The sequence below is a fragment of the Nylanderia fulva genome, unplaced genomic scaffold, assembly GCF_048542155.1.
Source record: "Nylanderia fulva isolate GAGA-0341 unplaced genomic scaffold, ASM4854215v1 Scaffold4, whole genome shotgun sequence".
Classification (NCBI taxonomy): Eukaryota; Metazoa; Arthropoda; class Insecta; order Hymenoptera; family Formicidae; genus Nylanderia; species Nylanderia fulva.
In genome coordinates this window covers 2,756,557-2,784,410 of record NW_028190476.1, presented here as the reverse complement: position 1 = coordinate 2,784,410, position 27,854 = coordinate 2,756,557, and the positions used below count along the sequence as shown (strand labels likewise).

Below are 27,854 nucleotides of genomic sequence, written 5' to 3'. Positions count from 1 at the left end.
ACACCCTCGTTTCATCTCTCCCTCTCTCTCTTTCTATACATATATCCCTCTGCGTTCGTACACCCCCGCTCTTGCAACCCGCCAGGGATGGTTTTGCGTTCCCGAACACCCTATCGTTGATTTTAATCAAATGTTCTTCCATTTTTTCATCTGCCTCTTATTTCACAGTACGTAATTTTCGTATTATTTGTTAAAATATACAGAACGGCAAATGTGAGTATGAAAAATTAAATTGAAAGATATTTGCATGCCTAACATATCCGAAAGATGATATCCAGAGGACTTTTGAACATCCTCAGGATGTCCTCTGAACGTCTTCGGGATATGTGTGCTGGTTAGGGATGAAATAGCTTCGATTGATGTAATTCTTGAAGAATGTTTAGAAGGTTTTTATAAATAAAATTGGAAGAACTTAAATTAGTGTTTCATTAAAATGAAAATTAGAATTAATACTCCCTGACATTTGATGTATGTGTAAATATATTTTAAAGAACAAGAGATATCTTCTCATATAAATTACACACACATGAAGTGTATGTATATACATATAAATTGGGAAAACAGGATTTGTACTATAATTGGTTTTTTGCTACCCCCTGGAAACGTCACTGTCGTCTACACGTAGTGTCATCTCCGTCTCGCACGTGCGCGTCAACTCTCAAGTAGCTTCGAGGCAACCTCTTAGCCCACCCTCATCTTGTTTTTCAACCCCTCGAGCCTTCTTTCACGATATATATGCACTATTCTTCCGCGTGTCCTTCCAAATGTAAAACGCGAAATTATTGAGGAATATATTTCATCGACTTGCCCCAGAATTTTCGCAATTTTCTCAGATTTTTCGCATGTACGGAAAATAGATAATTAGAACAACACAGCGATTTTTTATTAATCGGTCTTAGAATTTCATGATATTTTACTATACGCATTCAAATCCAAATTATATATATTTATTTAGATCATCGAAAAAATCGAACGAAATATTATATTTCTGACTTTAACAATCAATAAGAAAAATTATTATTCCGTAAAGATCGCTATAAAATATAATTAGAATATATTATTATAGATTACATTGTATTATTATGTATAATTTAGAATCACATATAATTTCGATTCTTACTCGATTTAATATATTCCGCGAAAAATGCATAGTAATAAAGAGATCTATCATCAAAGATATTATATAGGGGCAAGAGGGAGCATTTGCCCCCCTTGGAATCAGTAAAAAATTAAGCATTTGCTCTCCTTTTGAAGAAACACTAAAATTTATTTGCAAAACAAAAAACAATAAAATAAATTTTAAAAATTAAGAAAGAATAAAAATTAAAAGACAAATAAAAATTAATTATGCTCCCTTCTGAAAACAATTCTGCGGATGTCCATGATCTTCAATCTGAATTATATTTAGATTTTAGATCATCGAAAAGCTCTCTCTAAATACACTTGTAAATATGTCTTATAAAAAGTTTAAACTTCTTTGCCATATATATATATATATATATATATAATATTCTTCCAATGCATAAATATACCTTAATTCTTAAATATACCTTAATAACTTCTAATACATATTTCTTCACAAAATATGTCTTCCGTGTAGGTCGACTTGAGTTAATAGCAAAACACGTGTTGCAAAGATGTATATGCATTAGGAGAACATATTATGCAAAGAGGTAACAAGTCAGACGATTTTAGAGCTTTTACTGAAAAGTACATTTACTGCTTGGAAACTACATTACCAACTAAAGACACATATATAATCGCCGCCAATAATCGATTATTGATCATTTTATTATACCATATAGAAAATATAATGCTCTTTTATATATCGATCGCGATCGCCGGTAAAAAAAATATACCTATGAAAAATCTCGTACTCTACAATCGATAAATGCTGCAGTCTAGAAGTCTGTAAATGTTGGAGATTTTTAAAACCTCTTCGCACAATGTGGTCTCCTAATACACACCTATTTGCTACACATTTTTACTATCAACTCGAATCGACTAATGACACGTTTTATTCTAAAATGTATATATATTAAAAAAAACTGTTATAATTTTCATATTTTAATTTATCTCCTGCAAAATCCTTTTTTCGATCTTAACTTTCAATGTTAATTTGAACTCGGAAAAATGTTGAAGATTCCACAATGCATTGCAGAAGTACCTCTCGATTCCGAAAATAAAGATTTCGATTGACATTCCGAACCTTTCTTTAGAAGCTGTCTCTCCTCGGTCTGACAATGATATGGCGTCGCGAATGCTTTACTGGCGTATACGCAGAGTCACACGCATCGATCGATCGACTCGCCGTCTCTCGTCGCGTCGCGCGGCGCCGTTCTTCTCGTCTTGATACTCGGACTCGGAAGAGCGTCGCCGACGCGTGTTGCGATGAGTTCATCTTGCAGCTTACTTCACTGCGTTCTATCATGCTTGCACGAGGAATGCGCGCACGCGAGCGAAGAAATGTACAGTTATTTGTCGGTCAACCGTTATTATATATATATATATATATATATATATATATATATATATATTGCCGAGAATTGCATTTCTGAATCACAGAGATCATAGAGAACGATAAAAAATGAGAACATTATTTATAAATCAAATATAGAGTCAAATGGAATAATTTGCTATACAGCTGAAATCCGCACTTAATATATATTAATTTTAATTAGAAACTTAATGGGTATATTAATTGTATATATATTTCATAAAAATTCATTAGATGAGTATAATATCATTAGATATCATGAAAATGTCATTTAATTATTTTTAGAATAGTATTAAAAAATCAATACATTTTGTTGTTCCGAAGATTCAATAGTCTGAAAATTAGTTCACTGGAATTTGCATAATTTTTATTAATTTTATTCATCATTTAATCTTGTATAGTAAACGATCATTCTCATTATACTTTTTAATAAAAGCTATAAAAATAAAATTGTATTGATATATTTTATTATAAGTCTGCAACTTGAATAAAAAAGTGAATCTATGTAATAATCTTATTTTTATCGATATAATAATCGATATATATATATATATATATATATATATCATTCTTTAAAGATAGCTTTTGATGAACTTTGAATATTTACTGGATTAAAAAGTATATTGAATTCTAATAACAGCATGTACAGATTTGCAATTTCAAAAATATTCTATAAAAAAATTAAAGTTTTATTCTTAAATAATTCATTAATTTATATTTAAAAAACTAGACTCTATATATGATCTAATGATGATTACTGTTATTAAATTATTATTATTGTATGCAATTATATAGAATAATACTGCAAAATATGTTTTATTAATTATTCTTGACCCATATATAATTATATATATTAAGATTTTTCTACAATCATCTCTCAATAATTAATTAGACACGATGACGCAAATAAGAGAAGAGATTGTACTTCAAAAGTTGTATTTGAAAAAATCAATTTTCCACCTTTCAGATAAGATATTTCAACCGTGACGATACTAATTAATATTCCCTGATCAATGAAGCAGATAATCTAACAATATAAGATCTAAATTTGTCTACGTAAGAATAAGACTGACGTAAGGAACATTTCATCCTACGTTTAAAAAAAAAAAAAAAAAAAAAAAAAAAAATGCACTCCCCACGCAATCGTGCACCTGCATTAATACGTGCATTTAAATTCACATACTATATATAACTTACGCTTTCGAATCGGCAGGAAGGAAGAGAGCGTCTTCGCTGTCCCTCGACGTTCGTCACGCGCTGCTTCAGGGATCTCGCATCCGCCCTGAAGGGCGCACCAAGTGTGCAGCGCTTGGAAACGACGCGCGGGAGCACCGGACGCTATACGCTGTGACTCACTAGTAGAAATGCAAAAGGAAGCGCGGCTGATGCGTTTTCACGCGCGGCGCGAACCAGAGGAGACTGCGAGAGGCCGCGGATGTGTCGGCGTTCAATGTCCCTCTCTCTTTCTCTCTCTATTTCACGGATATCGCTCTCTCGTACCGACGAACGCCCTAGTCTCTTCGTTTTCCGCTCCTCGCCCTTTCACCCTTGGCGACGAAGAGACGAACGCAGGCGCAAAACCTCTCGTTGCCGTAGGGGTTGCTGACTCGATTTGTCCTCTTTCCCCGTTTCGTGACGTGATTTCACTTGTGGGAGAGAGAGACACTTGTCAATTATCGGCTCGATGGTCGATTTTGATTTGAGATGACGGGGGAACCGAAAGATGATTGACATAATATCGCGCATATCATATGTAATCTCGTCTCCCTCCCTCAGGGCTTTGTATGAATTAATAATAAAGTACTAGGAAAATCGATTCACATTTATATATATATATAACGAAAATTCTGTCGTTTAAAATAATTTATATCCTTATAATAAATATGACGCAGACGAAAATATTCGGAAACGTGATTTGCAGCAGAGAGAACTGATTAGGAACATTAATATATTTTCATCATTAAGATATATATAGTTCTATTATATGACGCGTATCTTATAAATAATGCACGTTTTGGCAAGTCATATGATTGCAAGAATTGATGTCATTGCAGTATATTATTGTGTAATAATTTTTCTTCTCTCCCCTAAAACAAAACTCTTATACCATATATAATATTTAAATATTTAAATTTATTTATCTTACTTTAAAACTGTACAATTTATAATCGAAAAATTTATCATTATTATTATTACAATTTATTACAGCGAATATTATGACTAAATTGAATTATTCTATATTAAAAGTTCTGGGTTATTTTTATAATTATAATATCACACATCATTGCATTTTAATCCTTTATTTGCGTCTATTACCACCACCGCCGGCCAATATGGATAGAATTCGTACAAAGATGTTAATAGTGTCCAAATAAATCGAGATTGCACTGCAAAGAATAAAAATATATTATTAATTCTATATAATAAAATGATTCTTAAATATAACAGCGCAAATTATTTGTATCGATAAAGACATTCATATTTCATAGATCATGTTTTACACAGAAAATATTGTATAAAGAAAACAAATCCAATATCTCCCCACACTTCAAGAACAAAAATATTTAAAATCATAAATTAATCATTTTCTTGTAAGACACTTTTTTCTATTAATATAAATATTTTTATAGAAGGACTCAATTTTCTTTTCAGCAATCTTGGATATTAAGAATCATACTCTTCAATTACTTACTTATTAATCGGATCATACGGTCTGCCTTGAGCGTTGTACATGGGATATGTTTCCGCATGCTTAATGATCCTTTGCGTGTCATAAAGTAGGAATCCGGAGAACAGCAGGAGACCGCCGTAAAGCGCTATGGAGTGTAATCCTGAGCCGAGGACGGTCGTAGGTGGAAGAAACATGGTACCTAGGGAGCTGGCGAACACCACACCTAATCCAATAGCGAGTGGGCCGCCCATCGCCAGGAACTTATCACTAGGCGCGCAAATGGCAACCGCCGACAAACCACCGACGACACCAGCGGTGTACCAAGCCGCCCGGAGGACCAACGGTCCACCCAGAAGAGACAAGGGTGCCAAAACGGCGCCCACGATGCCGGTGTGCACCAACCAAGCCATCTGCTTGGCACCGAATCCTTCCTTATACGGAAGCCCCTGTACGACCATGCCGCTGCCGATCATCGCGGCCAATGTTACACCCAAAGCGATCCAGCCTTGACGCATTACCATGTTCATCATGGTTGGAGAACGTAAACACAGAGCTGCGGATGCTGCGCTGGCCGCGATAGACGCACCAAAGTACATATAAGTAGATTTCACTCTGTCCTTCACATATTGGGGCCATAAGCTGTGCAAAAGAAAGTAAATCAGAGTTTTAATATCAAGTTTTACACTATAAAAAATATAAAAAATGTATAATATATATATGTATATTACATAATTGTAAAGAGGCAACTTGGAATCCATAACGGATACAAATTTTTTCAATTGTAGCAATCTTTTATATATTTGTGAAACATTCAAATGCTAAAGAATCATATAATTTTAATATTAATAATTTATATACCTTGCGTGATCTATGGCACCTGTTTGTGAGGAAAGACCCAATCCATAATAACAAAGAGCACCTAATCCTAATACTGCTCCTCCGGCTACTGCTCCTTTTCCGATATTAAATGCTGAAATAGGAAAAAAAAACAATCAACAAACTGTATAAGGACAACGCAAGAGGCAAATATGTTTTCATTAGGTTTAAACACTGCTTAGGAGACTAGCAGTTAATAAAGCAGCTATGAGACTCTTGTGGAAGTCCTACATGTATGAATATGTTAAAGATGAAAATCCACAACTGACCGGTTTCACCGGCTGGTGCCATCGCCTGCTCCGACACGGTGGTTCTTTTTTTCGCAGTCCTCGTGTAAGAGCTACGTCCATCGCTAACGAACAGCCTCGCGATTTGACCTCTGGAGAACTGCGGCGTCGTCGGGACGAGCGGAGTCCTGACAAACGACGTCAAACCTGGGGAAGCCCCAACTCGGCAGATCCTTGCCGCCAACAACATCCTGCTTCTTTAATATCCTTGTGCCCGCAATATAATAAAAAATTCTAGGAGTAGAAACGCGTATCGTTATAACACATAAATAAACCTTTATAACGATACGTCGAGTATAATTTACGTGGAAATGTGTCACGATGTGGGATTTTGAAGTCTCGAAAGGAGGAAAATAGATCGTTCGTATATGCAAAAATTCTCATGATTTACTCACATGATGCAATAGTGATGCGATTGTTTCTTCGAATCTTCGAATCGGATCAAAACGGACTGACACAACAGTCAGGTGGCGCAGGCGAAACTACGTGAAACTCGCGACAATCGATCGAGACTATCGAGAGTGACGTCACCGATCACGTGCTACGCGGCATGTCACATGCGCGCGGTCAAAATTTGAAATTTCTCGATCACAGATGATCGATACTACGACACGACACTTAAGGACGCAAAATCAATAAAAACTTACATGTAAATTATGTTTCAAAATTCTATAAGAAAATTAATTTAACTTTATAAAATATTTTAAATATATGTAGAAGTCTTATTCGCTTCTTTATTAAAAAACTTAAAGTTTGATAAGATTCCCACCTAAAAAAAAGAAAATTTTATATTGTATATATCTGTATGTACACGCAAATATATGTTGTAATTCGAAAGAGATTAATAAATATTTACCGTCTTTATTTTGGTATTTTACGTCTTTATGTTTTGTTTTTAAATTATTAATTATTAAAAATAAATTATATATTTTTAAAAATTTTTCTTGCAGTATATACATTTTCTTTCAAATTTTTAATCATTTCTCTTAAAATGCTTCATTATTATATAATTCATTGTATTTTCTCGTTTGATTGATTAATTTTATGTCCATTGATATTAAGTGTTTTGTGTGTCGTTCAGAAATTTTAATAATAATACTATAAATATTTTTACATATATTGCATTTCATTTAATTATTGTTAACATTTTCAAATGTTTAAAAGATCAGAGTATATATATATATATATATATATATATATATATATATATATATATATATCAGAACATGAAATCGCAAATAAATAAAATATTCTATTAAGAAATGCAAATCTTGTAAGATAAGTTTTTTTTTGTGTGAAAGGGAAAAGAAAGAAAATATGAAAATAAAAAAGAATAAATTTTGAAATTAATTACTAATTTTCACGTTCAGTACATATCATTAATGATTTATTTTGTTTTTATGTATATCTTCAGCAAAATTTAAACATTGCTTAAATAATGTAATATCAATGTTATATCAAGCGCATTTAATTATTAGGCAAATAAAAATTATTTATACACTTTGTTAAAGAAAAAAAATATATATTTCCTCAAAAAATATCTTTGTGTCGGCGAATTTAAACCCAATGAATGGAAAGTGATTAGAATATCAGCAATAAAATTAAATGCACTTTATTGTCGTTTCCCAAGCATATTGTTTGAGAACAAAGTAAGATTCAGCTCTGCTAGGATAAGATATAGATGTATCTTACATATTTTTAACGCATTCGAGGACGACGCGATCGCAAGATATGTCCTCGAGTACGTTAAGCTAAAGGTATTTAATTCTACATACAGCGAGAGAGTTCGTCGATGCGTCGATACGTGATATCGTGCAATAATGTTACGTAGAATGATAATTACGCGTGTGCCATTCGTGGATTAACTAAAGCGCTTTCGATTGTTGTCTGTTGAGAGCTTTTTGAATAGAGTGTTAGTTCATTTTCTCGATCTCATTCCTTTATGAAATATGAGATAAGTCTTTTACAGATGCTATAAAATGATAAATACGGGCTAGCGCGATTTTGTCTCTGATCAATCGCCTTTTCTCTCTTTCTTTCTCTTTCGGAAAAAAACCATTTACGAAAAAAAAATTCAAAGATTCTTATATAACGTGTTGCACTTTATTGCTTTCTTGTTACATATTAGTCATTTTTCGTTGTTTGGATTTGAATTTATTTTCAATGTCTATCACAACTTATATACATATCTCGTACTAACATATATGCAAGTAAAAAATAATAATAATAATTTTAAATTAAAAATAAATTTTTTAAATTATTAAGTACATTTACTTAATAATTAAAAAAATTTATTATATATATTAGAAAGAAAAAAGATAGAGAAAAGAATGATTAATCAGAGACGTTGTTTATGAAATGTGACTGTGAATTCATAGCAAACGTCGCGAACATCATCTCGTGAATGTCACGAGCGGAAGAATATCGTGATAGAATTAATTCAAGTCCTCTTAATCCTCCGAAATGCTAATATCAATGACATAATTTCCATGATATGTAATCCAATTCATTGAGTTAAATAATTCTCAAATCTCAGGTCGCCTGTGATTAATGATTTAATAATTTTTTAAAGAGATAATTAGGGAAGAATTATACATTCACACAGTCCGGCTTGCCAGTAGAAATCGAGCCGGCCGAGGACGAGGCCGAATGTCTTCTAAGATAGCCCGCGAACAGCTGTCTCGCCTGATTAAGTACACGGATCACATTGTGACGGCGGATCATCTTGTCGAAGTGCATCGCCATCTCGTTGTAATCCATCTGATTGCGCATAACAAAGTCTCGGTGTTGCAGCAAAAGGGTAATACATAGGAACATCAAGAAGGGATTGCCGCCGCCAAACTCGTGCGGAGGCGGCAATGAGCTTTCGCCCAGCTGATCCTCGCTTGTTCCCGCAGGAATGAGATTAGTCAGCTCCGTCGCTTCCTCGCACTGCTCTTGAACAGATTGTTGCTGTTGCTGCTGCTGCTGTTGTTTCGTCGGGCTCTCTGTTACAGGCTGATTTTGATGCCAACTCTCGGTCCCTTCGCTGTCCGACGCCGACTCGGATCTGAAAGATAAACGAACAGCTTGGATAAAAAATGTAAAACATTTCTCCGTGGAGTATATATTAGCATCGATTTCTTTGAAATTTTAACGATAGAATTCCGAACCGTACATTTGTGTACGCCGGTATAACTTTTTTATTCATAAGATAATTCCTTGGTATTCGCCACGGCTGTTAGATTATGACATCAGAGGCGAGAAAATGTTCAGATCTATAAATCTTTGAAGATGAAAGTTTATACCTAGTGGTACATTTGAGTAATCTGATCGGTGTGACGGATTTCACGCCGTTCTGATCTTCCAAAATTTCACCGTCGTACTCCAATTCCGCCTGTTCGTCCGGCGTCGTAGGATGATGCTTTTGTTGTAATGTGTGTAAAGGATTCTCCCATACGAAGACGTCCGCCGCTGGACTGCACCTCGCTAATTCCGTTTCGGTTTCGCTTTCCGGTAAATCACCTTCTCTTTTCGAGAGCACACAATCGCACTGCATCTCGCTGGGAGGCGAAAGTCCAAACACTTGTCGATCCAGCGACTCCAATTCCAGTCTTAACTCTCTGGTCATTGAAGTAGTCATTGGAAAGAAGTCCGTGGAATCGTCTGGCGAGTTCGGGTCGTCCCTCAACACTCTGATAACGCCGCTTTCGCTCGAAACACGTCTATAATGACGAAAAATAACACTTTTGAATGAAAATTATTCTTACAAAATACGATTTAGATTTCAAGTATATTTTGATTAAAAAGTGATTACCTGAGTTCGGGTTCGGCGTCGCTTGGCGTAACTTTGCTACGATTGAGGCTAGTGAAATTTAAGAATTCGTTCAAATTTTTTACTACTCGTGCACATTTCTTTTCAGAATTGTCACTTTGTTCACTATTTTTAATTTGTTCTTTGCTGGAGACAGACAATCTGTCTTTCAATTCGAGAAGATTCGAGCGTTTCGATTTAACCGGAATAGAATCTGTACTTAGGCACTTTTCCGTCGATTCCGTATTCTTTTTATTTTTCGTACTGGTCAAATCATTTTCCGAATCGGAAAACGCTTCGTACGGCGAGTTAGATCTGAAAGTAAACATTAATAGAATTAAAGTTATAAGTGGATAATTTTTAATTACCAATGCGAAAAAAATAAACAAAGAAATTTTATTTACTGCAAAATTGAAGAGTATTCATATTAATGTTTGTCTAGGAATATTTCTGACATTTCCATCTATATCTTTCTTCATCTACATCTTGTGCAAATCCATCTGAACTTTATATTTTATTGAAAAGGTGTATTTTTTTATTGTGGTTTCGAGTAACTTCAATTACTATGCAACTATGCAAACAAGAAACCTTTTCGTTTCTCCATTAAGCTCTGCAGCTGACTGCAGAGTCGGGTCCTCCGTGCTGAGAGCTTTCCGTTTAATGCTAGCGGCGATACTGGCCGAGGAACTTTGTCGTCTGATTGCGCAGACCTTGGTGTACGCGTTCTCACGGATGTGCTTCACGTTCGGACTCGGCGGTGGCGACGGTGGTGGAAAAGGCACCTCAGCAAGAGCCAGTTCGCCGGTCGGTGGTGATGCTGGTAAAGCGGCCCAAAGAACCTCGAGCATTCTAAGTGCGTCGTCCAGTGCGAACTCGCGCTTCATTTCCAACAACAGCCAACGATAGCAAAAAAGCAGATCGTCCGCTTGATGGGATTTTAAGTACGCGTAAAAGTCGGGGTCGTAATGCTGAAGACCTGCGAGAAAAAGCTTAATGACATTATAATATTTTCGTAGAAAATTATTGAAACAGAGAAAGAATTCTCTAAATATAGGATTAGACAGAATAAAGGTAAGTCGCATTTTCAATGATCGCTTACCTTCTGCGAGATGAGCAAATTTGGTAGTCATGGCGATGCCGTCGAGCATGAAGTTGTCCTTCAATCTTCTCATAAGGGCGCAAAGGCAAATGTAGGCTTGAGCTTCGTCTCGCATCGTGACGAGAAGGGGCGAGGCCAGGTCGCTCATGCCCTGGCAGTAACTTACACTCGGATGATTTAAAGCATACGTCGTCAAAATGTTAAAAAGACTCGCCGTGTTCTGATTGTCGTCCGAGCCGCCGTAAAACTTGTGATGCCTATCCGTTCTGAGGACGTCCTTCCTTACCATACCGGTGACGTAGCCGAGGTCGCCGACGTTCTGTCCCTTTTGCACCAGCGCGCGCCATCGTTCGCGCAAATTCTGATATTCCTGCGCCTTCCTCTTCATGTAATCCATCCTCTCTCGACCCGACATCCCTTCGGGATACACGTTCAGAATGTGTTTCCAGACTACTTTACGCAGGCTAGGCTCGATCCCGCCAAAGTAGATTACAGCCCTTAGATCCTTGGAGTGCACCACTTGACCGATGGGATCCAAAAATCGGCGAAACTCTGCATCTGTTAGCGGCGGTCGAGGAGGCTGAACGTTCTGCTGTTGAGACGATTCCTCGCCCAAGTTACCCAATGCACGTTGCACCATATTCAGGGTCCTTTCCATCTGTGACGAAAAATTAAATGGGAGATAGGATACACCAAACAACTGTAATGAAAATAATCACAACAAAACAACAAAATAATAAAATAAAATAAAAAATTACACAAAACTCTAATAAAGAAATAATAAGAAAAATTATAATAGAAATAATGAGGAAAATAAGGATACGTGAATCACGGAATAAAAATAATTTTAATTATAAGAAAAATTCGTGTATGATTTTTAATTAGATAAAAAGTATTTGTTATAGGGTATTATAATTAATTTTTCATATTTAATCCTTTCTGATATTTTTGCAGAAATACTAGGCATCTGTGAAATATTTTCAATATTGCCCACTGCAATATTGCATCAAAGATGCAATGGCACTTACCTTATTCATTATAAGACCAGGCAGCTTTGGTGTTCTGTAAGGAAACCCAGTTTCCTGCTGACGCGTCGAAACTTCCTGTGCATTTTGCTCCCAATAATACTCGCAGTCTCCAGTTTCACCAAAGGGTTTCAGGTTTACTTGTAGATAGAGGTATGGTTCGGACGCACTGGAAGAACTCATGTTAGATTAGAAACTGCTTGCGTGTACTTATCGGGATATATATTTATTATATTATACATATTTGTTATATGTACGTATTTGTTTCGTATTATCTGTGATAATCTATGAATTAATCACCTGATAAACGCAGCGTCCAAGTCCCAGTCCGAAAGTAAGAACAGATACGTCTCGGAGCCATAGTCGTCGATTGCTCGATACGAAACGGTAAATTCCCTGCGGCACGCGAGCGATTTTTACGGCATTCTACTTAATATTTCACGACGCGACAAATACGATAAATTCAAGGATGTTTGTGTTTCAAGAAACTCTTTTGTATCATTATGTGATGTTTGTGTCGCTAAATAATTGAGTAATAAAAAATGGCTCGAATATACAGCAATAATTATTTTATCATAAATATAAAGAGATGAAATTATTTTCTATATATAGATTGATTGATTACAATAATTGATGAATATTCTATTAATTATATTCTTTTAATCTGTCTTATCTTTTTCAATTTGAAATATATTTTATTTTAAATTTCACTTGAATTATTTCATCTTATATAGTTTTGCTCTATTATGATACATTGACAATTATTTAAATTTAATGTCATTAAATTTTATCACATTAATGTCACTTACCCTTTTATATCAAAAGCTTTGATAAGAATGCTCTGCAGTACTTCTATTGATGTTATTTGAGGATCCACACTAAATTTACGATATTCAGGTTGGTGTCTGGTTTCACACTTCTAAAGCAAAAAAGAGAATTACTAAAATATGACATAGATTAATATTTTTTAAAATATCTTTATGATTAATTTATATATCTATATCACATATGTTATATAATTATACTATCATAATTTACTCTATTAAACTCTAATTTTTATACTTAAATAGTCTGAATTATTAGTATGAGAATTGTAAAAAAATCTCTCTTTGCTTTTTTATTATCTTATTAAAATAATATGGATTTGATTGTTTCAATATGTTTCAATATAAAAATTAGAAAAAATTAGAAGAGACAAATTTTGTTATACCTTCACTTTGACGCGTACAGCCTCTCTTGAACAACCAAACATATTGCCACTGAATAGTTTATTGATCCTCCCTCAAATAAATGTGATATTTCACAATATATGTCCAGCTATCATGATTCTTGCATATTGCGGACTCCAATTTCTTTTGTTTGTTGATAATTCATATAGTCATCAAATTTAAGTAAAACTGTCGTAGTAGCGAAACTGAAAAATTAATAGTGCAAGTTCAAAATAATATCACTGTAATTAACATGTACTGATAATTGAGTAGGGCATTCATTTTTACAATAAAATTGATAATGAGACATATACATAAACACATTAATAAATTATGAAATATTATCAACCACAAAATTATCACACAAGTAATATTAAAATATATTCAAAACTTTGCTAATAAAATTTGGAAAATGTTATGTGTCACATTACTACTAGAGAATATTTTCTTATAGCGCACAAACAATATTTATTACATTTAGTGAAAGTAGCTCGAACAAAATGAGTTTTATTCTTCACTGTAGAGCACATTGCAATTGAACAATTATAATTAAAATTCTTAAGTGTTCATTCTTGACTAGTATCGATGTGTCAAAATTATTCGATACCTTCCGTCCTCGATTGACAAATATTACGATAATTATTAATATTTACTGCAAGAGGCTGCGTGCGCGTTCGATCCAGGGTGTTCACACCAGAGTGCACAGCACACTCTTCGCCGTGGAGTGGGTCATGCTTGCGTGCTCGCTTTCTAAAACTCGCCTAATTAGACGTTCAGGGTAATCATGTGCAGTAATCGGTGCAGTGCGGGAGGTCGAGCTCGACGACGAGACGCGGTCGCGGGGAAGAGACTAAGGCCGCCGCAGTTTCGGCCTCCTCCTCCTCCTCCTCCAGCCAGTCGTCCTCCGGCGAACCGTTGTCCCTTAAAGTCTGACGTCGTCGTCGACGTAAACGTCGACGTGACAGCTCCGTTACGAAGCGTTACGTTAAAAGCGTCGAGCGCACTGTTCGATTTTTGTGTCTGCGGCAGGAGCGAAACGTCACGCTTCATCGCCCCGTTCCACGGACACCATATGACGCGATATCGAACATCGATCTCGACTTTGAAGTATCGAGACGCGATTTAAATTCGCAATTCGATTGAATTTCCGCATCCCCTTCGAAACTTTTCTTCCCGCGTCATTTTTTGTTTTATTCACAGAGTTTTATTTCTACGTACGTATTAAAAAAAAATTGGGAATTTCTTTTTGACATTTATTACTTACATATATATGTATATGGGAGAGAGAACGTAGTTTCGAAGAAATAAATCCGCGTGTGCCATCGATAAATGTCAAAGTAAGCGCGATCTTCGATAGATCGCATCAATCGCGCGCGAGCTGTCACCTGTCATCAGCTGACGCGGAGAACCGGTCGTGTCGCGTTGTTTACTTTCGTTTCATTTTCGTACGGCCTGGGATAAAACGCACCCTGACAGATATTCTTCCGGTGCACGATTCAAATATCGTTACACGATCGCGTAATTCGCGAACGGATTCGTGAGAAACGACTCTAGGATGGATAGGAGATCCTGTCGGTGATTTATTTCCACGGCGAGGTCAGGTTATGTCCGTCGTCGTCGTCGGCTCACCGCGGACACTCGGGTACACGCGTTTCACACCGGCTCGTGAGAATTCTCAGGATGAGAACCGGCGGCATGCTGGACGGCCGCGAGTTCGGCAAACGCGTACGTCGTCTCCTGGACGGCAATTACTCCTATCGTAAGATCCTCCTCATCGTTCTGGTGTGCGGCGGCTTGCTGCTGTACTTCGGCCCGTCTTTCGCGCAGTGGCTCTTCTCCACAGCTAGGGAACCCATAGAAGGTGACGATTATTTAGTCACTTTGTCCAGAGATCCTTACGCATTGAAGATATTTATATGTATATACGGAACTACTTTGCGGAGGACTTGAAACAAGAAATAGCTGATTATGATGTTAAATACTTTTTATTTCAATGTAAATTGAATTTTTTTCAATTTTTTGAACTCATGAATTAAAGATATAATTAGAGTAAAAAAGTCTTTTTTGTTGCGTAAAATTAAGAGATTTTCTATAACACTCATACATAATTATTTTTCAAAAATATTAATTCATGCTTTCTTTCACAGCGTTTGAGGCTCACTGCATAAATGAGAGGCTGGCCAGTTTTTACTTTGATGCCGTAGAATATAACGCAAATATTCTGCACAATCCACCCAAAGAGAATGAATATTCTTACCTGCCATATATTGGCAATGGTGTCTTTGGAGTTCCTGTTTCTCCAGAAGGTTGGCTGTATATTAAACACGGAAGAGGACTTTTGCTTCCAGTTCAGTGGCAACCATTGATCTCGTACTCTATACCCAAGGATAGCTTTTATCAAGAAGCTACTGTTGTTCATTTTACAAACGGAATTGTTTACAAGTATCAGTGCCTTAGAGAGGGATATCACATAGATTTTCAATATTATGCTCACAGAGGTCTTGAAGGAATTTTGGTACAGACTATAAAAGTCTCTAATCCATTTTCGCTCTCTCAAGAGGTGCCATTGAAGCCACAGGAATCTATTCATTGGAGTAACTCTCACATAGAGCCCATCAAGTAAGCGACAGCATTGCTCTAGAGTTAAATAAAAATGTATTATTATATTTATTTGATCTATTAACATTTATACTTTGTAATATTAGGATTCAGGTAGATGGGTTTAATCACGAATACACTCTGGTGTCCGGATTTGTGTCAGTGCCCAATTCCAACAAGATAATAGTCATATCGATAATTTACAAGGTTCCACCTAAAACGGTGCAAGTAAAAGCGCGCAGTTCTATCAAATTGGAATTCTTATCGAGCATTCAGTACAGTGAACCAATTTCGTCCGAACAGTATCATATAGAACGCGATGCCACCAAGAAGAAGGCGATTGATGTAAGCAAACAACTAAACTTCTTAAATTTAAATTGAGAAAACTATATATTCATATATCGTTGTACAACATGTATCTTTTTTATTATAACAGTTAATGAAAAAAGCGATTGGACGTCAGCAACGAAGCCTGAGAGAGGAGCATGTGAATCTCTGGCAAAGTTATTGGTATGCAGGCTTAAGAATAAGCGACTCCAAGGCCGATGGCGCCATTAACGGCCACAAGATTAATTCTACCATGTATTATGTACTATCTCAAGTATCGCGAAGTACTCAAGATGTGGAGAAAAATGTTGCCATGAACGAAGGCTGCTATCGAGGTCATCATACCTTGTAAGCAGAATTAGAGTTGTATGTATTGTCTTTTAAAATAATGACATTTATTGTTATATAAATGTCTTACTTATATAGAGATGCTACTCGTTTGTGGAAAGACACATCTTCCATTGAAGCTGTAAATGAAATAGTCGAGGCATGGTTGATAACGTTAGAGAAACAAGGCTGCCATCATTTAGTGACCGGTGGTCCTGCAGCTGTACAACAAGCAATTGTGTTGAGTCTTGGTAGTCTGAGATTCAGTAATCAACATCTTGAATTCAATATCGATCCTCAGTATCTTCATCGCGACTACTTGTTCAAGTATGATTTACCTATATATTATTGTCGCCTCAATTAAACTAGATATAATTAAAAAATAATGAAATTTAAATTAGAATTATTTCTATAAAAGTATTGTTATATGTACATATATGCATTATTTATAAAGCAATATAAGCGCTATGATTATGTCTTTTCCAGGCGTATAAGTTACGGAAATTTAACGCATGTGAATATATCCGTGACAGTCGGTGAGGATAATCGTGCAATATTAGGTGTAGCTTTGGACAAGAGTGATAGCGTTTATTTCGGATGTGATGCTGGCTGTTTGGATGCGCCGGTGCCTCTCAGTCAAGCTTATACGAACTTTCCCGTCAAGTTAACGAAACCGCTAACCGCAATACTTTATATAACATCTGATCATCAGCATATGCAAGATCTTCGCAATGCTTTACACGTGCACGAAGTGGACGACGGTACGTTAAAAGAAGTTAGCGACATTATCATCAATAGAAGTTAGACATTAATTATTAAAGAACTTATGTGTTGATATATTTCTTTTTCTTTTTTTTTCAGCACCGGCGCACGATCATCAAGTTATGGCCTTGCACAAACATGGACATCAACTTGGAGGCTTGCCTACTTTATTCTGGGTAAGCATATGTTTTCTGATAATTGTGTTCCATCTATTTCTATGTAAGTTAATTTGTAACGAGTATTACAGCCATCAGGATCGGCAGCGAGTCCGATATAATAAACCATGATATGATTGTATATAATTTTCTTAATTAATGCGATGTGTACATATGTATATTGTTGTAATATGTACATAAATATACATATATATTTTTTTAAGTGATGTATCTAGCAAGCTGATCATTTTTCAAGTATATGAATGCATACATATAATATATAAATTGTATTTTTTTTAAAGCGTATATTTCTGTTTTTCTGTAATCAATTTTTGCACAATTCCTATTTCTTCCTATTTTGAATTGGATAATTAAGTAATGAATGACTGATAGGCAGCAATTCCTTTTCTTTAATATACTGCTCAAAATAGCTATATTTGCATTTTCTATAATTACTTTTTATAATTCCGAACTTAATAAAGAGTCTTTATTTAACTTATCATTGATAATTCTCTTCTTATCGATCATATTTTTGATTGAACATTCAAAATTCGCCGAATGATCATTCAACTCGTTTGTCTTAGCGAAATGACTAGATATAACGTGAAAAGGAAGAGGTTCTAAAATTTATCAGCCCCATTTAGCGCTGATTACAAAATTGATTTGTTGACAACATTTATTATAGAATATGTTAATTGTATAATAAATTATGCTACAACATAAGTAAACGCATGTACAATTAATATATAACAACGTAGGATGAATATTGATTAGAGATCTGTGCTGAATGATATTTATATTTAACGGCACGATAATAAATGTGGTTAAGTTAATTCCGGAATGTTTGTGAATTACTATCCAAATGATGAATTGATAGGAGTAATCCTCACCTCTTAGATATATATATTTAATGGAGTCAATAAATAATTTATTATAGAAAATAGCATTGAAAAAATATAAAATATTGATTTTATATTATTGCAATATGTGTATTATGCATATGAGCTCTTTATTTTAAAGTATAAGTAGTATAAATAAAAAATAATAATTTATATTCAAAATTAATTCTTTTAAAAAATTTTAAAAAGTGTGAAATGTTTATTGTGTAGTAGTTCTATAATCAGACATTTTTTTGAGCGCAAAACAATTTTTGAAATTATTAAATCAATGTGTAAAAAATTTGAAAGAAAAATATTATTTAGCTAAAAATTGCTTTATTACCTCCATATAGAATATATATGTTATAAATATAAAAGTAACATTTTATTCGGAAATTTGTCCGTTATTTCAACTAATGAGACTTATCAGTAGAAGTAAAGTTTTTTAAAGAAATTCATAATTTCTTGAAATACAAGTGAAATAAGCTGACAGCTCATTAAATTAGCATTAAATTATAGAATTTTTTAAAAAATATAATCGTATAATTAAAAACAATCACGAATTTTTGTACATACTTTACATGGGCAAAAGCGTGTTATATAGATTTAATTTACACTACAACGCAAATAATTTCGGACAATAATTCCAATACGTTTGCGTTAATTTAAATTTCTTATTAATTGACATATGACGTCGCGCGTTTTCCGATACGACGCGACGTTTATAAAAAAAAAGTCTCTCGCAGAGAGAGTGGCGTTAATCAGTCTAAGTTTGTTTAATCTATCGATGACTTAATATATGACAAGATCAAACAGACGATATTAACATCGCTAATTATTCTCTTCATGAGATCAATCACGTAATTTTCACTCTTTAGTCTGAAAGCGAACGTCTACGTGACGGAAAAAGCGTAGATAAATTAATTAACTAATACATTAATTAGGCCGATAGAACTGACGGCTTGGAAACTTTAAAAATAAGGTTTCGATTTTTTCTTTAAAAGAGAAAAACAAATCGCAAATAAAAGAAATTCTCGCAGCGCGAAAAGAGACGCATTTCAGTTTTTGAAAAAAAAACAAAAATTATTTGCATTATTTTACTTTTCGGTTTGCTGAAATGTTACAATTTACTACTGGCTGTTCTTCTTATTTGTTATGCATTATTATTTGCACGCGATGCAGGAAATATCAATTTCACGATCGAAATGATCCGGTATTGAATTAATGACATGTAAAGAGTTAAAAAAGAAGGCAATCAATCGGGTGATATAATTGGGTGTGATCTTTTTTAAAGTTCACAGGGTTGTGTATGTATACGCGCGTGTGTGTGTGTATATGTGTGTGTGTGTGTGTGTGTGTGTCAGGAAAGTCCCCATAAACTTCCCATAAACGTTCTAAGTTAAAAGTTCTCGTTCTATAATATAATGTCATTTACATAGAAAAAATAATACTAGAACGATAAAAACGTACACACACAATTTCGGAGTTATTCTATCTGATTTCTCTATTTCACACATAATTATATATCGACATTCTAACGCAGGATCGCGCGCAGTATCAACATACCTTCTGTTTGAATCTTTATTTGATATTTAATTAAGGAAGAAATATTCTTTTAACGTGTATAACATTCAGTATTAAATATAATTATATAAATATAAAAAGTAATTTTTATTAAGCTTAAGTAAGATTACTCGTAATGTGGAATTCGAAAGGAACCAGAGTTTCAACTCTATTTAGATTTAATCGAATCTTATTCACGAAGATGTATTATTAATGTACAAGCGGCTTCTTCAAGCCGTCGTTCTTCACATATGTTTAATATCGCGCACTACGTACAGATTGTATATATTTTATGGCATTTATTATATCTCTTCTTATATTTACAAAATCTTATCCGATTTAATATATCGATTTAACGTTTTAAAAGACGACGATTCTCTCGCTGTTCTCTTTTAGTTCTATGGAATATGTATCTATATATATATATATATATATATATATATATATATATATATATATATATATATATATACGTATGTATATATGAGAGAGATTCGTACATACATACATATATAATTATATAATATATCTATTAGTATCTCATTTGTGCACGCTAACATCGATTTGGCACTATATAATATAAAATTCTGTTTAAAATTGAGATTCTTTCTCGTAAAGGTTGTTAAAACGAGATAAAATGAGAATTCTCGCTCGCAACATCATTTGAGAGATAGTATATTTATTTTTTTTACGATATCTCTTCTAGCTAATATCGATTTCAAATACGTAGATGCATGTATCAAACTACTCGATAATCGCGTCGTTCACTAAACGAATATGTGAAGCTCCGCTGTAGATTATGTACTGCGCAACGGTATCCCTAGATCCTTAGTTAATCTCATTCTAAGGTACGTGTTTCATGTACATTTCCGAGTACATTTCTGCCGTTTCCGCAAATGCTGAACTATACATATATATATATATATATATATATATATATTAATGTTTTTTGACCCGTTTCTTTTTTTCTAGAATTAATACATTTTGTTCAGAGAATAAAGTTTTAAAAAGAAATTTGGATATCTCTTTTTTTCTTGTTTTTTTAGCAATGTGCTATATTATTTAAGTAAAGTTCTTCATGACAACGACGAGAAGATATGGTACGATCTGATAGGATCGAAAAATCTTTAACTAGGGCAAAGTTAGAATGGTATCTATCCATCTAGCTTGCCATCTAGGAGCTTTAGAATGAGAAATCGCAAGGATTTGCACTTAGACGAGACCATTAGACCTGTGCGAAAAGGTCTCTCCTTAGACTAACACGGTTATATACAGAATCCGTTAATGGCTTCATTCGTTAATCAGTTTATTATCGCAGGCAGTTGTGTGAAGTTACTCTTACGTACCCTCCTTTCCGATATTTCAATATACAGTTTTATCGTATGTCATGTTAACGATCATTTAACAATCATTTGTGTATTTCACTACACGATATTCCATTAAGTCGAATAACGACTCATTCATTGATGTAATCTTTTTATTTGCTTTAAATATTAAAGTACTCGTTTTTTTATGTAAGAGCAAGACAGGAAGAAATAAACCTATCTAAATAGTGATGAAAATTTTATCTTCACACAAAACAGGATAAAAGATCTCCAAATTGCATATTTAAAAATTACTTTGCGCTAAAAATGATTCTAACAATTAAAATTTAAATATACAATAAAAAAATTATTGATTTAAAATAAATATTTATTTAAATAGTACTATTTACATCATTTGTTTGAAACTAATAATATTGATTTGCCGTGAAAAAAATATTTATTTGATATAAGAAATTCTTTTTCAAAACAGATAAATATTTATTTGTTTCAAACAAATTTGTAAATGGTACTATTTAAATAAATATTCATTCGAAATTAATAGTTTTTTTTAGTGTATAATAAAAATATGTAAAAAAACGCGTAAGATAAAATTTTATTATTTTTTTATTTTTTGATGAGAAAAGTTTTAATAGTTTTTATCATTATTCGACTTAATCACAAAGACAATAATATACGAATTACGAAATGTAGCTCATACGATGCTAGGCACATAAGTACACACGTATAATAGCTAATTAATATATGCACGTAGTGTTAACACGCGATACATCTCTATATATGTATATTCTAATATTTTATAATATTTTGTACAATTATTAATAAAGATATCCCAGTCCCGCGGGAAAGAAGCGAGAGATTTTGTAACTATATGTTTATTTACAGTACGTTTGATTATTAGATGCCTCGATAATTAAATTAATTTAAAGATAAAAAAAAAACGGAATTGAGATTCATGACATTTCTAAAATATATGCTCACACAACTCATCGAACAATAGTTCGGTTGTAAAAATGAGTAAACAAGTAAAAAAATTATTTTTACAAAAAATAATAGTGTCCATCTTTGGTGATATATATATATATATATATATATATATATATATATATATATCTTAATAAATATTTGTTCTTAAGTGCGAAAAAATAAATAATAACAAATAAAAATAAATATTTGTTCTAAATGCGAAAAAACAAATAATAACATGTCTTTTAGGCGTAACTGTATATACAATGCGTCAAGCAGTTGCACGTGAATTAAATAAGACACACTCGTGTCTCTCGATATTCTCGAAAGGAATAATAACAGCTCTAACGAGTCGATAGAGATTTTGCCTTCGCTTACGTTCTACGTTTACGACGGCTATATAACAACATTAATATACATAACTATGTACTATGCCGAAACGTTTCGTCGAGAGTCTTTCTTACCTAGCAATTCTTATCGTGCTGCAAGTAAAATCGTTTTGATTTTGCCTCCTCTATATAGGAATACATTATTTTGGGGTCGGTGTAATATTCCCTTTTTTTTTCGTGGAAGTAATTTATCGTATTAGGCGTAACTCGATGTGTAACAACTAGCGCTGATGCATTAAAAATCAATTCATCGTTGTCTCGATCTTAGCGCATATATTCTAACATTATTTATGTTGGAATTGAGATTGATGTATGTTCTATTTTAGTGAATCTATCGCAACTTGATACATTAGTTTTACTTAAAGTTAAATGACGTAAAAGTTTCTACACTGAGAATATAAGACGATAATATATGTGGCATGAACTTGATTTGTACTTTTTTATATTATTTTTTTTGTGTTTTTAATACTTCATCGTAGATCTCAATTTTTAATTTACAAGATTGACTGAATATTTTTTCACCTTAAAGAATCTAATTAAAGATAAAAATAATGGTGGTGTAATAATGTTTTAAAGACCGGATCACCGCGATCAAAATTTCGGTGTTTCGAATGCAAACAGACGTTTCTACGTAATCTGTTGCTATTGTATGTATAATCAATATTGTTGCTTCTACTACGTCAAATACGACTGAAACCACCATTAATTATCTAACATCGCATCTACGATTCGCCTTTTGGTGGCAGGATGCGATCTTAGTCGGTAAATTATCGAATTTTAATAAAGCTCCGCATATTTTATGTACGTATGCGTTCATATCCGTTCATGTGCGATTAATTAATACACCTACACGGTATTTCAAAATTTACGGAGGATAGACTTAAAAATCTTTCCTTCGTAATAATAATTAATTATAATCACGAAGAGAATATATGGATCATTTTATATTTGCAAAGTGAATAACGAACAAATAATTTTGCTAATTATCTGGCTGAAATTAATTATGGATTACTAAATGATTTACGCCCACACAAAAATTCTCATGTAGGAAGATACATACATTGTTATACGTAAAATAATACGTTTATATTGCATTTTGCTCGTTATTTCTGTTTTTGAAATGTGTGGTATTTATTGAGAGTTGGATCAATCAGAAAACTAATATAAACACCGTTGGTTATTGGTACACATGTAGAAAAAAGATTTTCGTACGTGAGATAAAAATATGGACCAAAAAACGCACATACATATATACATATATATATATATATATATTTATATATATATATATATATATACCATATATATATATATATATATATGTATGTATACGCTGAAACTCGCTGAATGCCGACGAGAGTCTGTGACGTTCGTACGTCAACGACGAACAAAGCACACGGCATTTTCAGATACAAATAACTATACAAAATCGTAGTTTACAAAACGACCATTTTTCCAGACGACCGAACACATTGCGGCCGTTGTTTTCGTATACAACCTTAATTGTGTGTGTTATATGTGTTGCAGTGTTTACCCCTTGCACTCGAGAGAGAGATTATTCTGATAACATTCCCAGTCAGAAATGATCCGATCGAAAAGACGACCAATTCGACATCGATTCGACGTCGATTCAACTATCATTTCTGGCTGGGTTTTATATATAATAATATTATCAAATTTTTTTCTTTATGTATCATTTTTATATATTTATAGAGAATATAGTTTTTAATATCAAAAACAGATATTGTTAATTTTCATATTATTTTAATGTATGTAATTCAATAATAATAATGCAAGTTGCATTAATGATAATAAGAATATGAGTAAAATTGGAATATTGCACATACGTAAGATAAAATAGTTGAAAATTATTTCTATTATTTGATTGCACACTCTGGAAATTGAGATTACCTTGACATAAAATCTATGATAATGATAAAAATTTTAGAAAATGAATAGATTACAAACATTTTTGCAAATTAAGTCTAACAATTAATTATATATAAAATATAAGATCTCTAAAAAAGTTCGAATAAAAATTTAATTTTTACTCTCTCGATATTAATACTGTGTCGAATCAGAAAAATATATATAAAGATATAACTAAGAAACGTTCTGTCATTCATGCAATTAATATAAAAATAGGAACTTTTTAAATTTTGATATTCAAATTAATTTGTTTATAAAATCAAATTGAATACTTAAAACGTCACTAGTGGTATTTAAAATAGGAACGATATATTTAATTCGACCCAAACTAGCCAAGAAATTTTAATTTATTTCCATAACGTTTCGACCATCTGTTTTTGGTCCTTTTCAAGTGAAAAACTAAAATGGTACAATTAATTAAAAGTTTTTTGACGATCCATCATAACGATAAGATGCGGTTACTTTCTTTCAAAAGTTATTTCAAATGTTTTTAAAAAATTCTGATAATCATATTGTTTAATAATCATGACAACAGTGTCAACTAACTGCGCTTTTATCAAGGAAGTATGTAAAAAATTTTTAACTCTTACGTTTAACATCAAAAATGTTTATTAATTTTAATTAATTGTACCATTTTAGTTTTTCACTTGAAAAGGACCAAAAACAGATGGTCGAAACGTTGTGGAAATAAAATAAAAATTTCTTGGCTAGTTTGGGTCGAATTAAAAATATATCGTTTCTATTTTAATTTTTTTACATTTAAAAAATAATATTATTTAATTAAAGAAGATTTGTCAGATTGAAATATATAATTCTACGTATCGCATCATATATTGGCACAACAAACACGCGAGTGCAAAGAGTTGAGCAAGGGTTGTCGAATCACTCACACTTTACGGGAATGTATAAAACGCCTGGCGCTTATAAAATGCTGTCGAGTACGGCCAAGCAGACGAGGCCCTTCGCGCTGGTCCTCGGTCCTCGAAGGGTGCTGAAGGGTATTTGTCACTCCGCATCGAAGTGACCGAGTCCGAATACTACGAAGAGAACTCGGAGAAGGTCGGCGAGTCGGCGTAGCTTAGAATCTGCTCCTCGTTCAGGCACGATCCCTCTTTCCTCGCGCGCGCTTCTACTCTCTCGGAGATGCTGCTGATCGCGGCTTCGTCACGATCGCTCGGCTCGAGAGGGAAACAAAAGATTATTGGATTAGGAATCGCGGCATGCTCGTCGTTTCGCAATATTACGTAATATGATGATATAAGATCGTAACAAACGCTATAAAGTGTAATGAAAAGAAATGATAAAAAGCGCTATAAAGAATATAAGAATAAAATGATACACGGAAACAAAATTAGCTATTATATATAGCTAAATTTCAGCTGTCCCGATATTAAAAGTTATCATGCCTAATATAGTTAATATTTTTAATAGTTAAAATGCAGGCATGATAACTAAAATTCAAATTGCAATATAGAGACAGCTGAAATTTAGCTATCATAGCTAATTTTTTCCGAGGAAAAATCATCTCTAAATAACGAGATCTACTTGTATATTTTCGGTGTGACACTTTATGTCAGACACTCTGTATAGGAATATACAGGATGTTACAGACTTACTGTACTACTAATGAGAGATTCTTGAGGCGATTTGGAAGCGATTTTTCCTCAGTGAAAATGTCTAGACACCAATTATTTTCGAATTACAAAAGATTGAAAATGAAAGCTTTTTTTGTAAATTAAGGCGTGAAAATAAATTATTAACAAAACTACAGTTTTTCGTTAAATTTCAGGTAAAGTTTACTTTAATAAAATTTTAATTTAAGGCTTTTTCGAGCTTTCCTTGTCGCTGAGGAAAAATCGTCTCCAAATAATTTTAGAAGTCTCCCATAAACAGATGATACGATAAGGTCGGGTCAGCCTGATATTACAAGATAGAACTGAACTATACAACATAATGATGAGAAGCGAGCAAATGCGCAGAGCGTGTTTTTACCAGTTCCAATTGTTTTCCTTCACAAATAGAGAGGATAAAAAGCCTAAAAATGCACTAAAATGCTCGAAGCAACAGAACATTATGCCGGAGCTCTCAGATTTGCAAAGGAGGATAGCCAGAGAGAATCAGTCGCGTTCGATTAGAATCTCGCTGCGGTAGCGTTTCGTCCCGCTTTCGAAAAGCCGCTCGGATCTGTCGACATCCTCTACCTCGAAAGCGAGGAAAATCCGTCACCTGATCAGACCCGGCCCGACTCCTCTCGCAGGTTCGGCACACGGCCAGACGATTCATCGGCGGACTGACGGCGTTGAGCTCCGAGAGTTCCTGAACGGTTGACAGCTTGCGCTCCTCTTCGTCGTCGTCGTCGTCGTCGTCGTCGTCGTCGCTGCTGTCACCTAAGTCGCAGCCGTCACTACCGGCGCCGCCGTCTCTCTCGCGACTTCCGCCGGCGCTTCTTCTATCGTCCCTTCTGTCGGCCTTGTTACCGCCGCCTTCGCCGCCGCCGTCATCGTCATCGTTGACATACACCTCCGCCTCGGTCTCGCGCATCCTCGCCCGAGGGTGCTCTGGACAGGGAGGGAGGTGTATGAGAGCGACCTAGCTAACGGAGGTCTCCTCGACCGACGGGCTCGCCAGCGCCTGGGTCTCACCGTTCGCGTGCTTCCGCTCGTCCGCACGTGCCGGTGCCGCGCGAGACATTGGAGGGCTGCTACGCGAGGCCGAGGTCACGCTCTGCATCGTCTGGCTGCGACCGCCGGCGAAGCGCATGCTGTACGCTCCGCGATTTCCGCTCTGCATGCCGCCCGTCTGCGGAGAGTCCGAATGTGGGTGTTTTAGTTTCTCGTCGACGACGGAGGAAAAAATCATAGGATTTCTCTAATCGTGAATTCCACCGGCTACTCCCGCCGTGATTTGGCAAGTTACACAAGCGTAGGATATATGTAAACATCTCGATCAATGGAATGGAAACTTTGCTCAGCATAAATTCCACAAACAGTGCGGTAACTTATGCTGAACGTTAAATTGATCGAGCCACTCTCTCTCGTGTGTTAGCATACGCTTTTACATCAATCTGAGTCCGGTCTTTATGCGCTTCGGGGTGCATCGGTGCATCCAATCGAATTCGGTATAACATTCACAATTATTCCGGCCTGTCTATATACGGTCGCGCACGCTTTCTCTCCTGGTTG

At 34.4% G+C, this 27,854-nt stretch overlaps 4 protein-coding genes across 4 annotated transcripts in view; 1 reads left to right on the top strand and 3 right to left on the bottom strand.

Annotated features, from left to right (window-relative positions):
• Window positions 1-4,610: 4,610 nt before the first annotated feature.
• LOC146721880 (growth hormone-inducible transmembrane protein) lies at window positions 4,611-6,818 on the bottom strand. The gene is made up of 5 exons (XM_085485856.1): window positions 6,727-6,818; window positions 6,314-6,565; window positions 6,027-6,138; window positions 5,190-5,807; window positions 4,611-4,884 (listed from the first exon to the last, which is right to left on the bottom strand). The coding sequence occupies exons 2-5, from the start codon at window positions 6,519-6,521 to the stop codon at window positions 4,797-4,799; spliced, it is 1,026 nt and encodes a 341-aa protein (XP_085341982.1). The 5' UTR covers window positions 6,522-6,565; window positions 6,727-6,818; the 3' UTR covers window positions 4,611-4,796.
• A 1,109-nt stretch (window positions 6,819-7,927) lies between these two features.
• LOC114937965 (TBC1 domain family member 25) lies at window positions 7,928-14,552 on the bottom strand. Its single transcript, XM_029311637.2, has 10 exons — window positions 14,110-14,552; window positions 13,459-13,662; window positions 13,058-13,167; window positions 12,549-12,644; window positions 12,252-12,417; window positions 11,224-11,881; window positions 10,713-11,100; window positions 10,128-10,439; window positions 9,619-10,035; window positions 7,928-9,380 (listed from the first exon to the last, which is right to left on the bottom strand). The coding sequence occupies exons 2-10, from the start codon at window positions 13,498-13,500 to the stop codon at window positions 8,921-8,923; spliced, it is 2,649 nt and encodes an 882-aa protein (XP_029167470.1). The 5' UTR covers window positions 13,501-13,662; window positions 14,110-14,552; the 3' UTR covers window positions 7,928-8,920.
• A 258-nt stretch (window positions 14,553-14,810) lies between these two features.
• LOC114937966 (uncharacterized protein KIAA2013 homolog) lies at window positions 14,811-17,931 on the top strand. The gene is made up of 7 exons (XM_029311638.2): window positions 14,811-15,317; window positions 15,604-16,075; window positions 16,162-16,399; window positions 16,491-16,729; window positions 16,808-17,035; window positions 17,195-17,469; window positions 17,570-17,931. The coding sequence occupies exons 1-7, from the start codon at window positions 15,137-15,139 to the stop codon at window positions 17,755-17,757; spliced, it is 1,821 nt and encodes a 606-aa protein (XP_029167471.1). The 5' UTR covers window positions 14,811-15,136; the 3' UTR covers window positions 17,758-17,931.
• A 352-nt stretch (window positions 17,932-18,283) lies between these two features.
• LOC114938014 (metabotropic glutamate receptor 8) overlaps window positions 18,284-27,854 on the bottom strand; it is a 121,140-nt gene continuing 111,569 nt past the window's right edge. Inside the window, 3 exon segments of the mRNA XM_029311727.2 lie at window positions 18,284-25,850; window positions 26,899-27,230; window positions 27,315-27,471. Coding sequence (XP_029167560.1) covers window positions 25,710-25,850; window positions 26,899-27,230; window positions 27,315-27,471 — 630 coding nt within the window. The 3' untranslated portion in view covers window positions 18,284-25,709.